This window comes from Hibiscus syriacus, unplaced genomic scaffold, assembly GCF_006381635.1.
Source record: "Hibiscus syriacus cultivar Baekdansim isolate YM2019G1 unplaced genomic scaffold, ASM638163v2 tig00110858_pilon, whole genome shotgun sequence".
Lineage (NCBI taxonomy): Eukaryota > Viridiplantae > Streptophyta > Magnoliopsida > Malvales > Malvaceae > Hibiscus > Hibiscus syriacus.
Genome location: NW_024062890.1, coordinates 1,429,577 through 1,451,661, shown reverse-complemented (window position 1 = coordinate 1,451,661; position 22,085 = coordinate 1,429,577). Strand labels below are relative to the sequence as shown.

The 22,085-nt window shown below is 34.6% G+C and overlaps 2 protein-coding genes, 2 long non-coding RNA genes and 1 pseudogene across 5 annotated transcripts; 4 read left to right on the top strand and 1 right to left on the bottom strand.

Moving 5' to 3' along the window:
* The first annotated feature begins 1,183 nt into the window (after positions 1-1,183).
* Positions 1,184-6,139, top strand: LOC120143612 (annotated as a pseudogene).
* A 2,620-nt stretch (positions 6,140-8,759) lies between these two features.
* LOC120143535 lies at positions 8,760-10,265 on the top strand. 2 transcript variants are annotated; one of them, XR_005517951.1, is made up of 4 exons: positions 8,760-8,887; positions 9,459-9,528; positions 9,858-10,006; positions 10,088-10,265. It is a non-coding gene; the product is annotated as an uncharacterized LOC120143535 (long non-coding RNA). The 2 variants fall into 2 exon arrangements; XR_005517950.1 differs by lacking the exon at positions 8,760-8,887 and having other exon boundaries at positions 9,439-9,528.
* A 113-nt stretch (positions 10,266-10,378) lies between these two features.
* Positions 10,379-11,275, top strand: LOC120143534. The gene is made up of 4 exons (XR_005517949.1): positions 10,379-10,457; positions 10,553-10,614; positions 10,708-10,770; positions 10,908-11,275. It is a non-coding gene; the product is annotated as an uncharacterized LOC120143534 (long non-coding RNA).
* Positions 11,276-14,154: 2,879 nt separating this feature from the next.
* LOC120143478 (casein kinase 1-like protein 6) lies at positions 14,155-15,512 on the top strand. Its single transcript, XM_039157787.1, has 4 exons — positions 14,155-14,313; positions 14,391-14,454; positions 14,629-14,738; positions 15,145-15,512. The coding sequence occupies exons 1-4, from the start codon at positions 14,170-14,172 to the stop codon at positions 15,403-15,405; spliced, it is 579 nt and encodes a 192-aa protein (XP_039013718.1). The 5' UTR covers positions 14,155-14,169; the 3' UTR covers positions 15,406-15,512.
* A 370-nt stretch (positions 15,513-15,882) lies between these two features.
* LOC120143611 (60S ribosomal protein L14-2-like) lies at positions 15,883-17,919 on the bottom strand. The gene is made up of 5 exons (XM_039157900.1): positions 17,878-17,919; positions 16,926-17,027; positions 16,646-16,775; positions 16,448-16,560; positions 15,883-15,939 (listed from the first exon to the last, which is right to left on the bottom strand). Exons 1-5 carry the CDS (start codon positions 17,917-17,919, stop codon positions 15,883-15,885), a joined length of 444 nt encoding a protein of 147 aa, XP_039013831.1.
* Between the last annotated feature and the right edge of the window lie 4,166 nt (positions 17,920-22,085).

Here is a 22,085-nt window from a genome sequence, read left to right as displayed (position 1 = left end):
ACCCAGACTTTAAATCAACAAATAATCAGACAACTCACCTTTGCTTGGCTTGAGCTTGAGCACACGGAGGAAGAAGAAAGCAAGAAGAAGAAAGAAGAAGAAGAGAGTTTCCAGATAACTCTCCCCCCCCCCCACGTGATTCATTCTTATCAAGGGGAAAATATATTTATTGTCAAATGACTATTTTGCCCTTTAATTCCTTTGATAATTACTAACAACTTTTAGGAAATATTTCCAAATAAATCATTGAACTATTCAATTATTCTACTTTAATCATCAGATTCTGAAATTTTACAATTTAGTCACTAACCAGTATTAAGGATGTTACATATTTGATCGTTCTGCCATTGTTGACTATCTTTTCTAAGAGTTTTTTAACATCGCTAGCTTATCAAGATGTCGCTTATGTTATATTGTTGATCTTCTTTTCTTTATACCATCGGATTGAATTTGAATATCAGTTATGCGTTCGTGGATAGGTTTTCACGTCGCTCAAGTCTGATTTGCGGTTTGTCGATAATCTTTTAGTAGTTTGATTCCCTTTTGGCGTTCGTTTACCAATACAATCACATATGTTTGTATCTATATTTGTTCTAGTTTTCTTGGTTAAGTTTCTAATGATTATAAGAATTTCATAATTTGGTGCTTAATTTACTATTATGATTAAATCTTTATTATAATTTAGGATATTTCTTATTTTAGTAAAATTAGTGTTTTTTAAAAAAGATCTCTTACTAATTAAAAGTTCGACTAATTAATAATTTAATTGTACAATAATTCAAAATTATTATTATAAATAATAATCAAAATAATTGAGAGTTTAATTTTATAGATAATATAAATAGTTCAACTAATTCGAAAAAAACTTGTATAAATGGAAGCAAAAGGTGTGTGCGATCAAAATACAACTCGAGGAAAAAAGGAATACAACTCAGAATAACGCGCGCGACAAGAAAGCCAGAAAACTTTTCTTCCGCTTTCTCCTCTCATTCCAATTTTGTTTTGAAAACCAGTAATCATAATTATTGAAAAAACCCGCAAATAGTCGGAAGAGTTTTTTCGCGGATGTATTTGTGTCACGTAACTACGCTCGTGCGTGATTTCTTTGCTTGGCTTGGCTTTTATTTTTATTATTGTTATTTTTCAAAAATCGATGACCTGTTTTTCTTTTTTCTGTTGCAGAATGCGAGGGAATTTTTATTTTCGTGAGATTTGATTTTGATGAGAGAAAATGGATTCAGCGAGGAGTTGGCTTTCGAAGCTACAACCGAAGGATAAGTTGAGGGCCGCGCAGAGGAATGAGGAGACGTCTAACACTGGAAGTGGAGAGGAGAGGGAAATGAAGAAGCCAATCTGGACGAAGGGGAATTTTATTTTCGTGAGATTTGATTTTGATGAGAGAAAATGGATTCAGCGAGAGTTGGCTTTCGAAGCTACAACCGAAGGATAAGTTGAGGGCCGCGCAGAGGAAGAGGAGACGTCTAACACTGAGGAGGAGAGAGGGAAATGAAGAAGCCACTGGACGAAGAAGCTCTCTCCAAGATCACCAGACAAAAGGCCGCCGCTGCCAAGCAGTACATTGAGAATCATTACAAGGAACAAATGAAGAACCTACTAGAAAGAAGACAGCGGTATGGCTTACTTCGTCTCTTTATTCCTAATCTTATGCTTAACTTGCTCAAATATTTTTCATTTCTCATATATGAAACGCTAATATTGAATCCACTTTTGGCTGTGTGATTGTGAATAATTATTCAAAGTTATCAGAAAATGAGGAACCTCTCATGATTTTTGAAAGAAAGTATGAAAAAGATAGGCCTGTCCCCAATAGATTTGGATGACATGTCATTTTAAAACGAGCTATTAAAATATTTTTGTAATAAAATAAAATTTAAAATATCAAAATTTACCATATTACGATTGTGTCTTATAAATTAAAATAAAAAAACCCAAACATATGAAACTGAGATAATATTGCAAACAAATATATAATTGTGATTTTTTATTTAAAAGTATCATTATTCTAACGAGCCTAGAAGTAAAATCAAAATTTTTTTAAAATCTGGGCCTCCAGATTTTGAGACTCGTGACGTATCACATGTACACTTTTTGATGGCAGGCCTGAAAAAAGATAATGTGGATAACAGACCCAAGACGTAGTAATCAATGCACTGAATTGTTCCGCAGACAATTCGGCCTTTAAATGGTAACTAAGAATCAGAAGCACGGCAAAGATGGTTTATGGAATCAATAATTTGGAGTGGATTTCTTTAAATGAAACTTTTGACATTGGGCATTTTATTACCATGTTTGTCTTCTTTTACAGATCCATTTTTTAATAATTTGGTTTTTTGATAGACGAATAATCCTGGAACAGAAACTGGTAGAATCTGACGTCTCTGAGGAGATCAAAATAACTTACTAAAGTACTTGGAAAAAAGGAAACTGAATACATGCGCTGCCAAGGCATAAGATGGGTGTTGATGACTTTGAATTACTAACTATGATTGGCAGGGGTGCGTTTGGAGAGGTATAATCGTATACAATGTCACCTGTTATATATCTTGTTTTGTTTTGTCCTTGTGCAGGTAGGTTACTTAATTTCCTCCTCCAAATTTATTTAGTTATTTAAAATTGTGTTTATGGTGCAGGTTAGAGTTGTAGGGAAAAGACAAGAGGCCAAGTATATGCTAAGAAAGCTTAAAAAATCAGAAATGCTTCGTAGAGGCCAGGTATTCATTTATTATGCCATGTGGTATTCTTGAGGTTTCCTACACTATTTTATTTTGGATGTTTTGTTTCTTATTTTAGGTTGAGCATGTGAAAGCTGAAAGGAACCTTCTTGCTGAAGTTGACAGCAATTGTATTGTCAAGCTCTACTTTTCTTTCCAAGATGATGACTACCTTTATCTTATAATGGAATATCTACCTGGCGGAGATGTGATGACGTTGCTTATGAGAAAGGATATCTTGACTGAAGATGAAGCTAGATTTTATGTTGCAGAGACAGTTTTGGCTATTGAATCTATCCATAAACACAATTATATTCATAGGTTAGTATACAATAAATAAACTGTGGTGTTTTTTTTTCTTCTTCTTTTTCTTAGGTATGGTTACCTTTGTAGTGCTGAACTTTATAGGGATATCAAGCCTGACAACTTGCTACTGGATAGATATGGACACTTGAGACTGTCAGATTTCGGACTATGTAAACCCTTATATGCAGTACCATCCAAGAAACAATTTTACTGTGGTTGGCAATACTAATGAGGTTGGGGAAAATGGCGCACGGTCATCCGCTCCAAAGCGAACACAGCAGAGCAACTAGAACATTGGCAAAAGAACCGTAGAATGCTTGTGAGTCTCAGTCATTATGTCACAACTATCCCTTTATCCCACTATATCTCTTCAATTAGTGGTTCACTAAATTAAATTCATAAATTGGTGGCTTTGAGTTATGTTGCCCTTGTGAGTGAATTGACGACAGTCTCGCTTGTGCATCTTTTCACTTGTGGAATCACTAAATGAAACACATTGGACCCTGCATTGCTTTTATATCATGATATTGTAAATATAAGTCTCTTTGTATGTGTTTGGGTGTGCTTTTTAAAGTAATAGTTCCAAGTTATTTGAAGAACCCAGTGACTGTTAGATGATTCTTTTTTTTTTCCTGGTTGAATGCTTGGATTTTGCAGGCTTATTCTACTGTCGGTACTCCCGACTATATTGCTCCAGAAGTCCTCTTGAAGAAAGGTTATGGAATGGAATGTGATTGGTCAGTATTTGTGCATTTTGAAAAGAAATTCCACCTTGTTGCAGATACCAGTCCTGTTTTTTTCTGACATATCAATTTAAACTATAACGTTTTAATTAGAAACAGAATTGGCTGTCTAGTTGCAGATTAGAGGATATTTCATTTTTAACTTTTTTATATATGCTGACTTCATTTTGAAAGATTAGCTTTAATATCTCAATGAACATGGTGATTTAAAGTGACATTGTCCTCTGATGATGATGCCTACAATTCATTAATTTTTTGCACGTGACAGTATAATAGGTTATTTTGACTGGTTACTATTTCGCATAGGTGGTCACTCGGAGCCATTATGTTTGAAATGCTAGTGGGATATCCACCTTTTTATTCAGATGATCCGATGTCAACTTGCAGGAAGGTAACCTGAAAATTTTGCCAATTGATTATGTACTTTTTCTCTTTCTCATTAGTTACTTCTGTCTGGATCTAGCTTATATCTCTGTTAATTGTTCCTGATTATGTCGAGGCTGGAATGTGAAAGAAATTGTCAGGGTCTAGCAATATATATGCTTTTTTTCATGGATTTTTCTTGTTTTATGAATTTTTATTTGGAAAGGCAGATTCTGGTAAATTCTTTTTTAGCTGCGTAACAGCCGTATATTACAATAAAATGATTGAAGCAAAGTAGAAAAAGGACGAATTTAAGAAGTTTCATTTATCTAATAATGTCACTTTTTTTAATCACTCGCACAGATAGTGAACTGAGAGATCATTTGAAGTTTCCTGAAGAGGCAACATCTGCAGAGGCAAGAGATATAATTAAAACTCTTGTGTGATGGGTCAATGAGGTGAATGGTGTTGTTTGATGTTCTATTCTAGATTCTTGCATATGCTTACACACATTTGTTTCAAGATAAAGGAGCTATCTTCTGTTTTCTTCTCTAGGAACATCCATGGTTTCAAGGTCTGGACTGGATGGAATATATGAAATGGATGCTGCGTTTATTCCCGAGGTTAATGATGAGCTAGATACTCAAAATTTTGAAAAGTTTGATGAGGTACTGTTATCCCTTAATTTTCGAATTCAGTACTGCTAATCACGTTTCAACTTATTTTATTATGATGTTAGTTTCTGTTTGCTTGTATTTCATTGTGCAGTCAGAAGAAATGTGTTCTAGGCCGTCAAAATCTGGTCCATGGAGGAAAGTAAGCTTCCAGTATCTTTTGTATTGTGTCGAAGTCATCTATCCTATAGCATTGGTCTACTGTCGGCTCTGTTTTTTCTTGGCTCTCTACTATGTTTTGTTTTTGTTATGTCGACTAATAAAAGAGTTTTTTCATGACATACGTTACAGTTCTTTTTTTCTTGATCATCCCGCTATGTTGCAGATGCTTTCGTCCAAGGACATAAATTTCGTGGGATACACATACAAAAACTTTGAAATTGTCAATAATTTTCGAGTGCCTGGAATGGGTATTCTTCTTTCTCCACCTTGTAATGGAATTATGTACATAGATGGCCACGGTATTTGTTCCAGAATCATGTGTAAGAATGCCTGGCTGAAAAAGATTTCAAGATGCTTAAGCTTCATATTATTATTATAAACTGTCTGAATACTGCATCTCAACTTTAAAGTTTTAGTAATTTGCACTTAATATTATCCAGTCTGTTTTTGGTTTCTGGGATTACGTAATACCTTTACAAATTGACATTTTCTTTCTACTTTTAGCTGAGTTGAAGAAGAACCCACCCCCATCCATAGATCGTTTTTACTTCCTCCTTTCTTCATATGTTGTTGGTTGTTCTACGTCCGCGGACATATACTTCACTGCCACTATCTTTTAACATATTCAATTGTTCTATCTGATTCTCGACATAGATGGCGAGGCAGAGTCTTCAGATGCTTCAGAGACACTTAGTGATCAACCTGTTCAAGGGAGCTTCTTAAATCTCTTGCCTGAACTGGACGCCACTGAAAATCATGCGGATTCTGATACCCAACCACATTTTTCCATGCTGTCTCTATCTACGGGAACTTCAGGTTTGATTCGCCTCTTCAGATCTAAATATCGAGGAGAGCTACTGCTGATCAAACTAACCTTTTTCACTCTTAAATAGAGAGAAAAACAAACAGGAGAATTGAAAAGGAAAAATAAAAAAGAAAGGCTGCAGAAATGTTGTACAAAGATACTCTTAAAGTCGTATCATACCATCATGTACACATGCTTTACTTTGCAATATGCAAACAACTTGGCACCAAGTTAGATATTGACTCTGCTCTCCGTCTTTTCTATTATTTCTTCATGTTTAAAGAGTTTTGTTTGCCTTTAGATGGTCTGGATAGAGTTAACCTAGAGGCACGGCCGCCTGCTAGAACTTCTTGACAGATGTTTTGCTCCCAAAATTCTCCCACCCCCCAGGACCAGCATTGAGATTCCAAAGAAAACAATAAGAAGTAATTCAAAGCATAAATTATCATTATTGCAAGACTCCAGTGGACATGAAAACTTGAACCTTGAGTATTTCTTTTTTTTCATTGAAGTACATAGCTAAGAGGTTGATATACACACGTCGATGCTATCTGTTTCTCAATCATTGATGCAGCTTAGGATTGTTCGGTGGGACTTTGAAATGTGTCCGATGAAATGGACGGCCCAGTTAATATTAAACATGTGTTCTCAATCTTGAATTGAGAGCTTCAAAGTACTTATTTGAGCAATGAAACTTCACTAGTTTAAAAATGATGAAAGTGTCTAAGTCTGTCTGCAACTCTTTTCAATATTTTAGATTCGGGAAGTAGTAGAATTGATTTACCAATGTAAACAAGGAAGCAAGAATGATGATGCGGTATCGGCCAAGAATAAAGTCAGCAAGGTAAGCACCCTCAATTTTTAGAAGCACCGACACCCCTGACCCGGCGTTAACTTGTGCAAATGTGGCGGCGGTGGACTGACCCAGTGGCCCCGTCAGGCGTCAAGTAAGTAATGAGGTTTGAAGCGATTCCTTAATAAGCATATCTCTCAGCAACCATTGGAGTTTGGGCGGCTTCTGAAATCAGGGCAGGTGTGGACAATGTCATCCAAAAGTGGAATTTCAGCAGGCGATTGATTGGATTTCGGCATAGCTTTGACGGCAAAATCACCAAGATAATGTTTGGGGGAAAATAATTCCTTATATAATATCCTATCAGAACTATTATCTGAAATAAGGTAAATAAATAGTTCCTATAGAAGACGCATAGAGCATTTGATGTTTTTGTGCTCATATACCCATATTTTCCTGCAAAAGAGAAATATTACTATCTTATTTGAAGGTCAAGTGCTCCATGTCCTCTATTATGCACCGTACAATTTACTTTATTTTAAAAAATAAATTCAAAATATTATTAAATAAGATTTATTTTTCCCATTTATTATTGAGGTGATTTTGTCTGGCTTTGATAAAATGATTTTACAACAAATATTTTTATCTCATTTTATGATTAGTAATAAATTATTTTTTCTAAACTTATATGGAAATATTTGAATGGTTAAAGAGAGTATTGTTTTATTTAAAAGTATTAAGTTTTAACATTTTTTAATAGTATGAGTTAAGTATAAGATATAATATATTTACAGATAACTTTCAATCATTTGATATTAAACGCTCGTATCATAGTATTTTTGGTGCTCGAACCCAGAACCTCAAGAAATAATAATAATTCTTTTAACACCGAGGTCGCTTGGTTCATACTAAGTTTTAACAGTTATCTTTATAGAACGGGCATGCTATTAATAATTAAGAAATATTTTTAACATATATTATCTTATAATTGAATATAATATCTAAAAGTTAAAAATTCAATTTCTTTAATTTTCTTCGTTTCTTAAAATGTTTTATAATTTAAAATTAAATTATAACTTTTTTATTTTTTTATAATTTTTAAATTATTATATAAAAAATATGAGAAATATAATTATAATTATAATTAAGAATTAATAAAATATTATTTATTAATTGAACTTATTACGTTAATAAAAACAATTAATAATTATTTTATAATTTTAAAAAGTTTAATAATAAAAAATATTTTAATTTAATGATATTGAGAAAAAATACAAATCCATTATATAAAGCTACTGTTCCTTTACCTTTTCCCTTTCCTATCTTTTTCTCCAAAATCTCGCCCTCTCTCTTCTTTCATTCGTCTTTCCACCTTAACAAACGGCTACTCAAAACTATTCTTTACTGTTCTGTTTAATTTTAATCCAAACATAGAAAGAAAAAAACAATTTTTCTTATTTTATTTGATTCATTGTTTTCGGCCATTTTTTTAAGCCGTCTTTTTTTATTTGATTACATATGGATGTGATGTTTGGTTTTGCATGTTGATTCCTCTTCTTCTTCTCAAGTCAATCTAGCTTTTCTTCACCTTCCCAAATTAGGGTTTCCTTTGCAATATTGGGGGATTTTACTATCAATATGAAGGCTTTGTAGTTGAGGAACTGGTTCTTTCTGATATTCATTATAATAAAGCTTTTTTTTTTCTTTCCATTTGTCTTTCCTGGCTTAGATTGAAATACCCGGGGGTGGGTTTAGCCTCATCTTTCGAATTTGATTTCGTTTTTTTCGTTTTTCTGTTATTTTAGTCAGAAGGTCGGATTTTTTATTGTGACGATTTCGCCCATGCTGATTATTGAAGAAGATTAAGAGGTTTTTTCTTCAGATGATCTATTGGAGGTTTGCTATCAATTTGGTAAATCCCCAAGCTTTGAGGGTATTGGTTTGAGGTGCTATATCACTGAATTTGACAAAAATCGAGTTAAAAGCAGCTTAGATTAATCTATTTTGAGGGGGCATTCGGTATTGTTAAAGGGTGTAGCTTTTATATTTTTGGCTTAAGACGGATCGTGTAATCGGTGGCAAGTTCAAGCTTGGAAGAAAAATTGGGAGTGGCTCTTTTGGAGAGCTTTTTTAGGTATAATCCCAATCTCTTTAATGCCCTTCTCTTCATCCTCATCCTCATTCTCCTCCTCCTTATAGAAAATGTGTGCTGTTGCATTGTCTGCATCGTATCTCTCTTTCCTGATCTCTTTTTTGTTTGTTTGTGAAGGGGTAAAATGTGTAACTGGAGAGGAAGTTGCTGTCAAACGGTATGTGATATGCATTGAGTATTTTTTTGTCAGTCTTTTTGTTGGTCGTCTGGTAGACTTGTTTGCAGCTGTGTTTGTCAATTGTAATGATGAGTTTTTGGTCTTTGAATTAAATAAAGCATTCTTCAGTTGTAATATACTTGCTTCTGTGGACTAGTGTTGAGTCCCAACATTTACAACCGTTTGCATCAATAAACAAAATGTCAAAAAAAAGAAAGAAAAGAATGATTGTTGGCAGTTATTCTTGCTTATCTTTTTTTTCCCATTTTTGTTCTGTTGTTAACCTTTGGACTTTATGTTCATTCAATTTCCATTTGAAGAATAAGAGCGTTTTTATCGGAATGAGGAAATGAAAACTGCTTATGAGAGCAATGTGTTTAAATTTTTTATTGCTTCAGTATAATTTTGGAAGACAATTTATCAACTTTGTTCCAAATTCCAACCTACATTACCCTCTCTCTGTGAAATCATATACGGTGTTGTCCTTTTCATGTAAGAATGCATGATATAGGTGTGAATTTGAAGAAATGAGCTTGACCCCCCCCCCCCCCACATATCTTTCTAATTTCAGGAATCTGTGAAGACCAGGCATCCACAGCTTCATTATGAGTCAAAATTGTATATGCTTCTTCAAGGAGGAAGTAAGTCTCTGTCTCTGCCTTCTCTCCCTCTGTGTGTCTGGAAAAATGATTTGGTACCACATTATAATTGATTATAGTCTTCTGTGGGTAGCCTTTTCAACTGCACTGCCACTATGCGAGAAAACAACCTGAGAGGAAAACATTCAATCTCTGATGTGATGGAAGTTAATTTCCTTCTCATATTACATTTAACCAGTCTTAAGTCAATTTAGTATTGGTCTAAGTCTTGGTAGCTGCTGGTTTTGAAAGGCCATATCAAGTCTTCTTTCATTATCACGCACTATAAACTCAGTCTCTAAATAACTTGGTTTATATTCACCTTGGTATAGCGGGTATTCCCCATCTCAGGTGGTTGGAGTCGAGGCAGATTACAATGTCATGGTAATTGACCTTCTTGGACCCAGTTTGGAAGATTTGTTCAACTACTGCAGTAGGAAAACTATCGTTGAAAACAGTGTTGATGATTGCTGTTCAAATGGTAAATATGTCTTTTTTGTGGTAAAGAATTAGTTTTCAGGTTTTTATTATTTGATTTCCCCTTTTAACCTTTTCCCCCCAGATTAATAGAGTAGACTATATGCATTCGAGGGCTTTTCTTCACCGTGATATAAAGCCTGACAACTTCTTGATGGGCCTTGAACGCAAGGCAAATCAGGTACTAGTTATTTTGTTTTGCTTGTATGTTATGTTGGCAAATAAAACATGTGCATACTGATTAGACTGCTAGCACAACCACCTTTTTTAATTTTAGTTATGCTAAAAATATTATCATTTATACCATTGTTTGTATAGGACTTCGTTTCACATCAAAAGTTTGAAACATTCTGATATCATTTTTCTTTTTAATTTCGCATCTACAGGTTTATCATTGATTATGGCCTTGCAAAGAAGTATAGGGATCTTCAGACTCATAAGCATATCCCATACAGGTGATTATTTCTCTGTGATTTTTTAATATAGAAATTCAGACCTGAAGATCTCAAGATTTTATAGTGAAAGCAACTCATCAAGTTCTTTGCTTCAGAGAAAACAAGAACCTCACAGGCACAACTCGTTATGCTAGTGTGAACACTCACCTTGGCATCGGTGAGTCGTTTCCAACTAGTAACAGTAAACAATATATTATGGATGCAAGTTTTCTTCTTTTTTGTTAACTTCCAGTCTTCAATGTACTGACAGAGCAAAGCCGAAGAGATGATTTGGAATCCCTTGGTTATGTCTTATGTATTTTCTAAGAGGAAGGTTGGTATATATAGTCTTGACATGATCATCTTAAATGTTCCTTTTTTAATAATGTTGTTACTTTTACTGAATCTTCTTAGTTTGCTCAATATTGATTTTTTAATTTTTATTCAATTGGAACTTTTTCTTTGCTTCAGCCTTCCATGGCAGGGGCTAAAGCTGGCACAAAAAAGCAAAAATATGATAAGATTAGTGAAAAGAAGGTATCAACTCCTATAGAGGCCAACATTTAAAGCACAGTTAGTGAGAGAAGCTCCTCCTTCTCTCTAAAAATCAGGTGTTTTAGATAAGTTTTCTGTTTTTATTCCTTTCCATTTCTCTTGATGGCGAGTATGGGAGAGTTCCGGTTGGGAAAAACTGTGTCACAGTGATCATTTTCAACATTCTAGAGAGTTTTCATTACCAAGGTCTCTTTGGATATTTTCGATAAATATGACAAGGTGGTGATTCTTTCATCCCTAATAAAAGAAGCAAGGGACCAGACTGGAGGACGCGAGGAAGGCTATCACGTGTTGATAGATCTTGGATTCAAGGTAACAAAGTTAGAGTCTTCATGGCAAGATATCATCCTTGTGATGTTTTCTGGAGGAAGAAGTTGTCTGGTCCATATTCACTCGAGGGCAACAGTGTAGTGAAGGATGTTAGTCATACGGAGGCTTCCATTGTTGGTTCTGTTAACGAGAGTAAGCTCTCAACTCTCAAAGACAGCTTGGTAGGATGGTGCAGAATTTTTATTAAGTGGGTGGAGTCGTCTTCTTTTGAAGAGGCAATCACATCTCCGCTATCCAAGGTGAGGGAGCACGTTGGTGTTTCTCCAGTTAAGTTTCCCGAGCTGGAGGTGGGTGCTGAAGAAGCAGGAAGATCCATGCACTCTTAGGAGGTGCAGTCGGCGGAGAGGTGTTATGAGAAAGAAGAAAAAAATTTCTTGTTGTTTGGGGACTGCTAGAGGCAGCCTCTTGTCGGGTGAGGGTGTGGAGGACAGGAACATAGGCGAGGCATTGATGATGGGTCTGAGGAGTGCCGTTGTAGGTCAGAGGATGGTTCTTTCGCAACTGAGGGAGTGGGGGAACACGAGACATTGTTGGTGCATGCGGAGAGAGAAGTAGTGGATGTCTTTAGGACTTGCTGCCTGCACGTGGTTATGAGGGGAGTAAGGATTTTTTAATTAATTCTCCCATCCTAGATGGTCTCTTAGTGTCAAGGGAATTGGAAGATGTGAGCCTAAAGGATAAAGTGGATATGTTGGTTCACGCGGAGAGGGAGAAAGAAGTTGCCTTCAGGAAAAGTAGTGAGTCTGCATGTGCTTTTGTAGGCTCAAAGGATTATTTTAATGATTTCCCCATGTTGGATGGTCGGGTTGAGTCATGGGATACACGAGGGCTTTTCTTACAACTGCGCATACATAAATCCAAAGGGTAACGCAAGGTAGTACATGAGACCGAAGGTGGGATTTGGCAACAAATATAGATCTAAACAATTTTTTCAAGGGAATTTACAGTTCCCAAAAGAAAGTAGGGGTTACCGAAGCAAGAGCCATCAGAGTAAGGTGTTGTGGGAGGAAGAGGTGTCTGTTATTGATGGCAGATTCATATATGAATCTGATTTTCCAGCATTGGGGCAGTCTCAACAGAAGGATGCGATCAATTCCTTGCCTTTTGGGAAAGAATTGGGTTGTGAGTCTAATGGCTAAGTAGTGTATCTGATGTCGGAAGACTATGGCGGGGGAAGGAGTAGAAGTTTCAGGTGATCTGCATCATGCTTTTGTTTGGAGCTGGAAGTTCGGATGGTCTTAGTCGACAAGACGAGTTGATGTGGTGGAAAGGCGGCTATGTGCGTGTTTTTTTTTGTATTCTTATCATGTGAAAGCTCCGGCTTTTTGAGTTAGAAGTTGGCTTATATGGTTTTAGTCAGCTGTCACCCTTGCTTTATTATGGTTGTTTTGTTTGTTTGGGGAGTCTTTCGGGCCACGTTTAGGTTTATAGTTTGGCCGGTCTGTTTTTTTAGGCTGTCGTTGTTGCTTTGTTGGATTAGGCTGGTTCTGGTAGGATTGTTTGAGGTTGTTTTTGGTGTTTTGTTTATATTAGGGGTGGCCCCCTAGTTGTATCGTGTATTTTCTATGGTTAATAAAATCCTAAGGCACTCTTTTCCTCCTTCCGCTGATTAAAGAGCTTCTCTATAAGCTCCTTTAATCATGAAGGAGGTTTTTAACGAGGTCTTCAATTCCTATAAAAAAAGAGGTATTATCTCTTATGCCTTACAACTACTAATTTGTTCCCTTTTAAGAAATTTATTTACTGATATCACTGATGTCTGGATTGCTCGTGCTTGCGTTAGGCCTCATCTTCACCTATATAGACCTGGCCTGATCTTTGAATTCTCTTTTTTTATAAACTTTTTAAAGCAATTTGAATTTTGGGATGGTACACTCGAACCATAATTGCTATTTCCACAAACGTTTTTGAAAGGATAGGATCCGTATTTAGTTCAATGTTCCGAGGATTAAACACTGTGAAGTTGAGGGTGCTGTGGACGAAGATAAACTTCAAGTGTTGACTAACTTCTTATGGGGTGGTGCAAGAACTTTATAAAATTGGTAATCTTGCTAACCAAATACAAGCCAAAGGACTAGCGGGTTCACGCTTTTGAGAGCTGCTGGAATATAGTTCTAATGGTTTTTGAAAACTATGATTCGTTGAGAAGCGTGAAGGATGATAAGTTAGAGACTCTTGCATAATGGTTTTCCAGAGTGGAACTTGGTCTGAGAGCCTTGTGGTGGAGAGCCGACGTGTGTGGTTAGTTTGCGAAGGTATTCTTTTCACACTTGCAATTGGGATACTTTAAAAAACAGAGCTACAAAGTGGGGCAAGTTAATAGCAATTGATAACAATTGTGAGTTCCCTTCGTCTTTTGATCGGGCGAAAATTCAAATACTCACAAATGTTCAAGGGAGAATTAATGAGTTGTTGGAGTTGAAGGTCGGGGATCATTTATTCAATATCTTGGTGCATGAAGTTGATCCTTCCTTCAAACCTAATTCTTGGGTCTCTGAAGATTGCAATATTTCTTTAGAACTTGATCCTCCAATTGGATTGTGATTGTTCGACAGCTGCATTCAGAGGCGTTTTTAAGTTTGTGGTTGAAATTGTTGGTTTATTGCTATGTTATATTTCATCTTGAGGTGTATTGTACAAATAGGGTTATTGTCTTAGGGGCTTTTTGTTTCAAGATGTAAGATTTTTAGGTGATATAGTTTGTATTGGTGTATATTCTTGTATGAGGGTTCGGTGTTACCACATGTATTTGGTCTTCTATTTAATAAAATATGAGGCACTCTTTTCTCCCTTCCAATGTTTTTCAACATACTTTTAAGTATGTGAAAGAATATGAAGAGAGTTTTTAATGAGACCTCCAACTTCTATAAAAAAAATTAGTTATAATTTCTTTTCTTCTGAAATTCACATTGTTGCAGGTTATCAGTTTGACTATGTCTTTGACTGGACTGTGTTGAAGTACCCACAGATTGGCAGTAGTTCCCGAAGCAGGGTAAGTACTTATAAACCTCTAGGCTCTTGGTTTCTTCCACCTTTGGAATATTTACAGTTTTTACATCTGTTTCTCAGCATGCCAATGGAAGGGCAGGTTTAGCTGCAGGACCATCCATCGAAAAACCAGAAAGAATCTCAGGTACTATAATCAAACCTTTTTCTTGGAATTTAAATATTTGATGAGGACAGATTTTTTTTTTGCGTCTTTCAGAATAGCTGTTTGTTGCTTTGAGTATTGGTATACTAATAATAACCTCTTTGCTTTATTTTTTATCTCCCTTATGTGGTCATTCCCCTTGACATCAAAATTCAGTGGGAAGAGAGGTTCGGGATAGATTATCTGGTGCAACTGAAGCTTTTTCCAAAAGAAATGTTTCTGCTAGAAACAAAACTGCTGAGGGATGTAACTTGTCCAAGAATGTGGTGAGCTATAATTAGCATACCAATTTCTTTTCTAGCAGTATTATGACAAAGCCTTTAGACCCACTTTTAATCTTCCTCCTGTTTTATTTTATTTCATATAATAGCCATGCTAAGTTGCAATCCCGCTGGCTTCCATCCCTAACTTGGATTAGAATTAGGGGATTTATGGAGTCATATCCAATGCACAGACATTCCAAATATCACTGAATAGGTATTAATGAACACCGATTCCTCGATTTCGTTATCTTAATTTGTTTTCACTACATTTAGTTGGCATAGTAATAAGACTGATAAGTCCTGTCTATTTAGTTTTCCTTTTAATTCTGTTCATCTCTCCCTCTCTCGTTTATGTATTGTTTTTGTTCTCATCTTCTACGTTCTGATTGTGTTGGTTTGCAATTCCCAGCACCCTGATTCAGGTAAAAGACACGATTCTCGATATGGTAGCACTTCAAGAAGAGCTGTAGCAACAAACATGCCTGGTTCGTCCGGCGAACCCAATGACATTCCACAAAACCAACCATCATCAAGTGGTGGTCGCTTGTCTACCACACACAGAATCCAACATGCCTTTGAGGTCAAACCATCTAGTCGTGCTGTCTATGGTAGACGAAGCCATGATGATCACCATCTTCGAAGTTTTGAACTTCTCTCAGTTAGGAAATGAGAGTAGTATATCAATCATAAGCCATTGTTTTTACGAACTTGCTAGCTCAACTGTGTATAAGGGATATCACCCAGGATTCAATGCCAATTTGCAACAGTTCATGACAATTCCCTCATCATATTGCCAAACTTTTCCATCGTTTACGAAACCCCCTTCCCCACCAAAAAAAAATTTGTGGCCATTGTAAGTGTTTAAGACAGCATGAAAGACAACTCAAATGTGAGTTGAATTACTGCAATGAAAAACTAGAGCGTTCAAGACTTTATAAATGTTTAACTAGAGCTACTAAGCATTGGACAAGTTGATACTTGTAGGAAGGGCCAGTCAACTCAAAAGTCAGCTAGATGTGCTTGATAGCAAGAGTCTTGAACACCAATTATGTTAAAAAAAAAAAAAGAGTCAAATCTGGTAGGTTTGGATCTCAAACTGAATAAAAACTGCAATGAATATAGTATGTAAGCTTAAAAGAAGATAGCTTTAAGCTGCTGTCTCCTTTTTAAGCTTAGCCAGCTTCCTGCCTAACATTCCTGCTTTCTGCAACGCGAAACACAGTACATACGCGTTAGGATTGGAAAATCTTATAATTCAGGCAACAAAATATATTACAGAAGAGATCTAAACTTTGAAAACAAAAGTTTACATATTTGAAGTTAGGTTACCAAAGGGGCAACATCAACTTGGAAAGCTGAAGATTTGTCTTGATTGTGCCAAAAAGGTTCCGAAGTTTTAAACTCTCACACTTCATTCAGGACCCAAACTTTCTTTAAATCATTAGAATGAGTAAAAGTGGACTTTTGATGACATTTAACTTATCTGAATATCAATGCCAAGAAAACACTTGACAATTATATTCCGGAATCAATGCTTAAAACAGAATGAAATAATTGTGGAAATATACAATGAGGATATGAAAGAGAATTTCAAGCATTATGCCAATCTTTGAGACATTAAGATCACCAAAACTCAAAATACAGAAAAACCAGGAAAGCATAGCATATACAAACGATGCGAAATAAAAGAAAAATACGAACAATGTGCTTACCTTAATCTTTGCCAACTTGAGCTTGAACCTATCAAAATCATTAAGAGATGTACGTCTTTTCTGCACGATCAGCTTCCTGCCCCATGAACTGTTCTCCCACTTGTTCTTCACATCTGAACCATTATAAACCAAGTTTCAAGCAGCAAACGTGAATAAAAACTACCCTTTTCTTTCAAAGTTTAGGAATTTAACACCAACCAGTTTTCTCCATAGCATCAATCAAGGTCGTCTTCTTAGGAACCCGATTAATATCAATCTTGATATCGGTGAGAGTTAGTCTCTTGAAGTTCATTTGACTTCTCACCATATCGGGTGCATCAACAAGAGCCTACATCACATTACAAAGTCAATATTACAGCTTATTCCGCCACAATGGTAATAATTTTCAGCTAAAATTTGCAATGTATTGAAAAAAAATGATAAAGAAACATAAACCGAACAACCGAGAAAAATGGAAAGGTAAAATTTGATGGCGAACCCTGTTTTGATCAACGACATCGACAATGAAAACGAGCTTGCCATAGTCCTTTCCGTAGTTAACCAGAGCCACTCTCCCGATCTCCACGTACCTCTTGAACGGCTACACCATGAATGAAAACAATTAACGAATGTAATTATAAAAAAAGAACATGAAAATGGCGATATGTTTCTCGTTGTTGTTTGGAAGCTGTGAAAAAACAAGAAATGAAGTGAAAAAAAGTGGGTAAACTTTCAGAATTTGGTGATTAAAGTAGAAGAATGGATTAGTTCAATGATTTATCTGGAAATAAATCCTAAAAGTTGTTAGTAATTATCAAATGAAGTAGAGGACAAAATGTTTCATTTGACTAATAAATGAATTAAAAATAGATATATAAGGATATATATGTTAGAGGGATAAGGATGAAAGAGATATTCTCTTCATCTTCATCTTCTTCTTCTTCATGTACGAGAGAAAGAAAGAGCTAAGCTTGCAAAGGTAAGATTCCTTTTAGCTGATTATTTGTAATTTTAAGAGTGAGTTTTGATCATTAGGTAATACTTAAGCTTATGGAAAGCTTAAGTTGTCCTAAAATCAAAAGATAAAGAAGTTATGAAAGATTAAAGAAAATGAGTTTCTAAAGGAAATTCTGGAAAAGAGTTAGTAAGTGCAATTTTGAGAAGGAATTTGACTTGTCATCAATCTAATTAAGAAATATGGAGTGTTAGAATTAGATTTAAAACATGTTAAAATCTGATATGATTCTTGAAGTAATAAAGAGGAGGATATTAAGGTTAAAGAAGAGATAATTGATTATAAACGAGTTTAAACTGTATATGAAAGTTAGGAATATGAAGGGGATGAAATATGAAGCATTTGAGTGAGAGTTGATGATTTTTGGGTTCAAAAAGAGGTTCGGGCAGAGTGCATCGATGCACATTCATAGTGCATCGATGCATCAGGTTAAAACCCAGAATTTGTTTGAAGGCGTATCGATGCACAGGTAGTGCATCGATGCACTCTTTTAAAATAGAAACATCGAATGCAATTAGTTCATCGATGCATAAGGCATGCATCGATGTATCCCAGTGATAATACAACATCGAATGCATTTTATGCACCGATGCATCAGTAGTGCATCGATGCATAGTTTCATTGAAAGATGAAATTGGCATTTTTCTTAGTCTAAGGAGTGAACCATTAGAGTATATTAGTTATAATACTGATATAGATCTATGAATGATTATGTAGATATAGAACGTGATCCATTCAGAAACAATTGAAGGATTAGAATCGAATCAAAGCAAAGCTAAGGTGAGTGCAATTTAATTGTACTTATGTTATCGAATAAACTTGGCTGTGATGAGCCAGTGATGGAGTTACTATGGTAAGAAGTGACTCCTAAAATGTTATTTGATTTGTGAATGATATGATGCTTATGTGTATGAGTACATGATTACATTTATGTGATATGTGATATTGAACTATATGAAATTTAATATATAGAATACATGCCTATGTGACAAGCTATGTGAAACTGAATTAAGTAAATACATGACATGAGATAGATAATATGAGTTATGTGATCATATTAAAATATTTAAGTGATATGTGAAAGTGGATTACATGTTTATGTGAATATGTGATACGATATAGATTCATAATATATGTTTATGAGATATATGTTTACACATACATAGGGTATGTGACAGAGAGAAGGAACATGGATTATAAGATCAATAATTACACTATATGTGATACGTGACAGAAGAGGGATATGTGTTTATAAGATAAATGATATGATAAGTTATGTGATTACATGTATGTATTAATACATCTTGCTTGAATTACATGTTAGTGTGATTGTGAATAGGTAGGAAGGAACAAATGATGATATAAGAATCTATTATAAGATACATTATATGAAATACATGGTTACACATACATGTGGTATGTGACAGAAGAAAGAACAAGTGATGAGAAATGTATTCATAATGATAATGCCCATGTTATGAGTTATGAGAACTGTAGGTATAGTTGGCATGCCAAGAGTCAAAGAACTACCTATGTCTTTCGAGATATATGGACAGTATACCTATGTTCTAAGGACATATGGATAGTTTACCTAGGTTCTTCGGGACCTATGGATAGTTATCGAGGATCTTTATGACCTCTGGATAGTTACCAAGGATCTTTATGACCTCTGATAGTTACCGAGGATCTTTATGACCTCTGGATAGGTCCTTCGGGAATTGATCGAGCTATGGTGACAACATATGTGTGCACAGCCTCATGTACTCACATACCTTAAGTTCTCACTAGTATACATGGGCTAATAAAGAGATTAAACAAACATATTGAATGTGATATGTATAGATGGGTTTATAAATGGTTATCAAAGGTAGTGGTTTGAAATGTGTTACATGAACCATATGAGTTATGTGTGTTTCTTAATGATAATGATAGAGATTATGATAATGATGGTATATGTTTATGTATGCTTTATGTATATAATATATATGTTTTATATGCCTCACTAAGTCATCGACTTGCGTGTGATTGTTTCACGCGTAAGGTTTGGAAAGCGAAATGAGAAGTAAAGAGGAACAAGACAGGTCAATTCTCCTTACCAAATGTCATATCAGAAGAGAGGTGAATAATATGTATTTTTTATATAAAGTTCAGTTGGCATGTAATTAAAGATATATTGTATAAGCTCTGAATAGTTTTGTAATGTTTTGAATAAGTTAAATGTTATAAAAGTTTTTAAATTACTCACTATTTTATACGAATAAATGTTTGAAAAGTCAATGTGACACTTCGGACTCGTATCCGGGTCGGATACGAGTTAGGGGTGTTACATTTAATGGTATCAGAGCTACGGTTAGCCGATTCTAGCTAAAAAACGAAGTCAAAATTGTTTTAAAAAGTATACATGCCGACATAAAGTAGAAAATTTTCTGATCTGATAGGGTAAGGAGTGTACTGTCTTGTTAATAGAGTTAAATTATTATGTTAAATAAGATATGTGAATACCAGAGAATGATTTATGAAATTTATATATATGTTTATATGATATGATGGATGATATGTGAACATATGCAATTGACATATGTTATACAATATGAATTGGATGAGCATATGCACGTGATATGTGATAGAAGAAATGATATGAGCACATGAAATATGAGAGTTTCCAAAGTGAAACACAAGGCTATAGACCTGAACGTAATAGCATTCACCTGCCCTGGCCAGGCAGGGAGAAGAGTGAAAACCTCAGGGAATGCATGTATAAGATTAGAGAATGATTCATGATGTTGAATGATATTCGATGTGTTTACAATGTTTACAATGTTATTTTTTTTAACTCATAGAATGAATGTATTGAGATAGTTAAAAGATTTAGAAGCACCTAAGTTCAAAGGTGAATTTGAGGAATGTTCTGTTGTTACAGACATTTGGTTAAAGGATATGAAGAAAATGTTAAACGGTTTTCATTTCTCCAAAGTGGAGAAGTTAATTGAGTAGTTTCATTACTACGCGGGTAAACTAGAGTATGGTGCACAATGTCACCATAAGAACATTAAAAGATCAAGTGACGCGGTTATTGTTTGTAAAAGAGTTTAAGAATAAGTGCATCAGTGATACGTTTATAAGATGAATGAAATCAGAATTATGAATTCGAAACCAAGGGATAGTACTGTGTATAAGCAAGAGTGTGGATATGATAAGAGTTTGTATTCTAGATGGAAAGAGTTAGCATTGGCTAACAAGAGTATGTGATGAAAATGTAATGGAATTATAATATATTGACAGGTTATGATAACCAAATATAAAGAGGATTTGGATACAGTTGTATAGTTTGATAATAGTAAGGTGTTGTGGTGAAGAAGATAAAGATTTGTATGTTTGAAGGAAATACAAGTACAATAGATGATAAGAATGAGGTTCTGTACAAGTAAAGTTGATTATCAAAGTTATGAAAAGATATAGTTTAGTTATGTTATAAGAAGATTTTGATAATGAAAGGATTAAATATGATAAAGGATTATAAGGATGTGCAAATTATAAGTTTGATTAGAAGTAAGAAAAGTGTGTAAGGTTATTTGAAGAGATTATGTGTATCGTAATATAGACAATGATGAAAGAATGAGTAAAAGTTTGGATTCTGGCTAATTAATTAGAAAATGAGGAAAGGAATCAATTGATTGATTTTTTGATTTGAGTGATAAGAATTGATGTTAATTTCTACAGGATGAGTAACATTATGTGGATTTTAGAAAGGTCAAAGGAAAAATGCAGAATCGAATGAGAAAAAAAAAACAGAAATGGATTGATGTTATTGGTTATTGTTTATATGATAAGCAACAAAAGATGAACGTATAAACGAAAAAGATAGTTGGAAACTAAAGGATTGAAAAGTAAGTTTATGATGATGACAAGAAAGAATAAGTCAAGGAAGCAACATAAGATCATTAGAAGATATGTTCTTATTATGATGTGCAGTGAAAATTCGAGGATGAATTTTCTTATAAGGAGGGGAGAGTTGTAACACCCCAAACTATGGGTTAGTGACTAAATGGTAAACTTTCAGAATTTGGTGATTAAAGTGGAAGAATGGATTAGTTCAATGATTTATCTGGAAATAAATCCTAAAAGTTGTTAGTAATTATCAAATGAAGTAGAGGACAAAATGGTCATTTGACTAATAAATAAATTAAAAATAGATATGATAAGGATATATATGTTAGAGGGGATAAGGATGAAGAGATATTTTCTTCATCATCTTCTTCTTCTTCTTCTTCTTCTTCATGTACGAGAGAAAGAAAGAGCCAAGCTTGCAAAGGTAAGATTCCTTGTTAGTTGATTATTTGTTAATTTTAAGAGTGGGTTTTGATCATTAGGTAATACTTAAGCTTATGGAAAGCTTAAGTTGTCCTAAAATCAAAAGATAAAGAAGTTATGAAAGATTAAAGAAAATGAGTTTCTAAAGGAAATTATGGAAAAGAGTTAGTAAGTGAATTTTGAGAAGGAATTTGACTTGTCATCAATCTAATTAAGAAATATGGAGTGTTAGAATTAGATTTAAAACATGTTAAAAATCTGGTATGATTCTTGAAGTTAATAAAGAGGAGAGGATATTAAGGTTAAAGAAGAGATAATTGATTATAAACGAGT

Coding starts and splice junctions, on each gene's coding strand:
- LOC120143478 (XM_039157787.1), top strand. CDS start 14,170: ATGAGACCTCCAACTTCTATAAAAAAAATTAGTTATAATTTCTTTTCT. Junction 14,314..14,390: donor GCAGTAGTTCCCGAAGCAGG/GTAAGTACTTAT, acceptor TCTGTTTCTCAG/CATGCCAATGGAAGGGCAGG. Junction 14,739..15,144: donor GTAACTTGTCCAAGAATGTG/GTGAGCTATAAT, acceptor TGCAATTCCCAG/CACCCTGATTCAGGTAAAAG.
- LOC120143611 (XM_039157900.1), bottom strand. CDS start 17,919: ATGCACTACCTGTGCATCGATACGCCTTCAAACAAATTCTGG. Junction 17,028..17,877: donor CGCCTTCAAACAAATTCTGG/GTTTTAACCTGA, acceptor TTCATGGTGTAG/CCGTTCAAGAGGTACGTGGA. Junction 16,561..16,645: donor TGATGCTATGGAGAAAACTG/GTTGGTGTTAAA, acceptor ATAATGGTTCAG/ATGTGAAGAACAAGTGGGAG.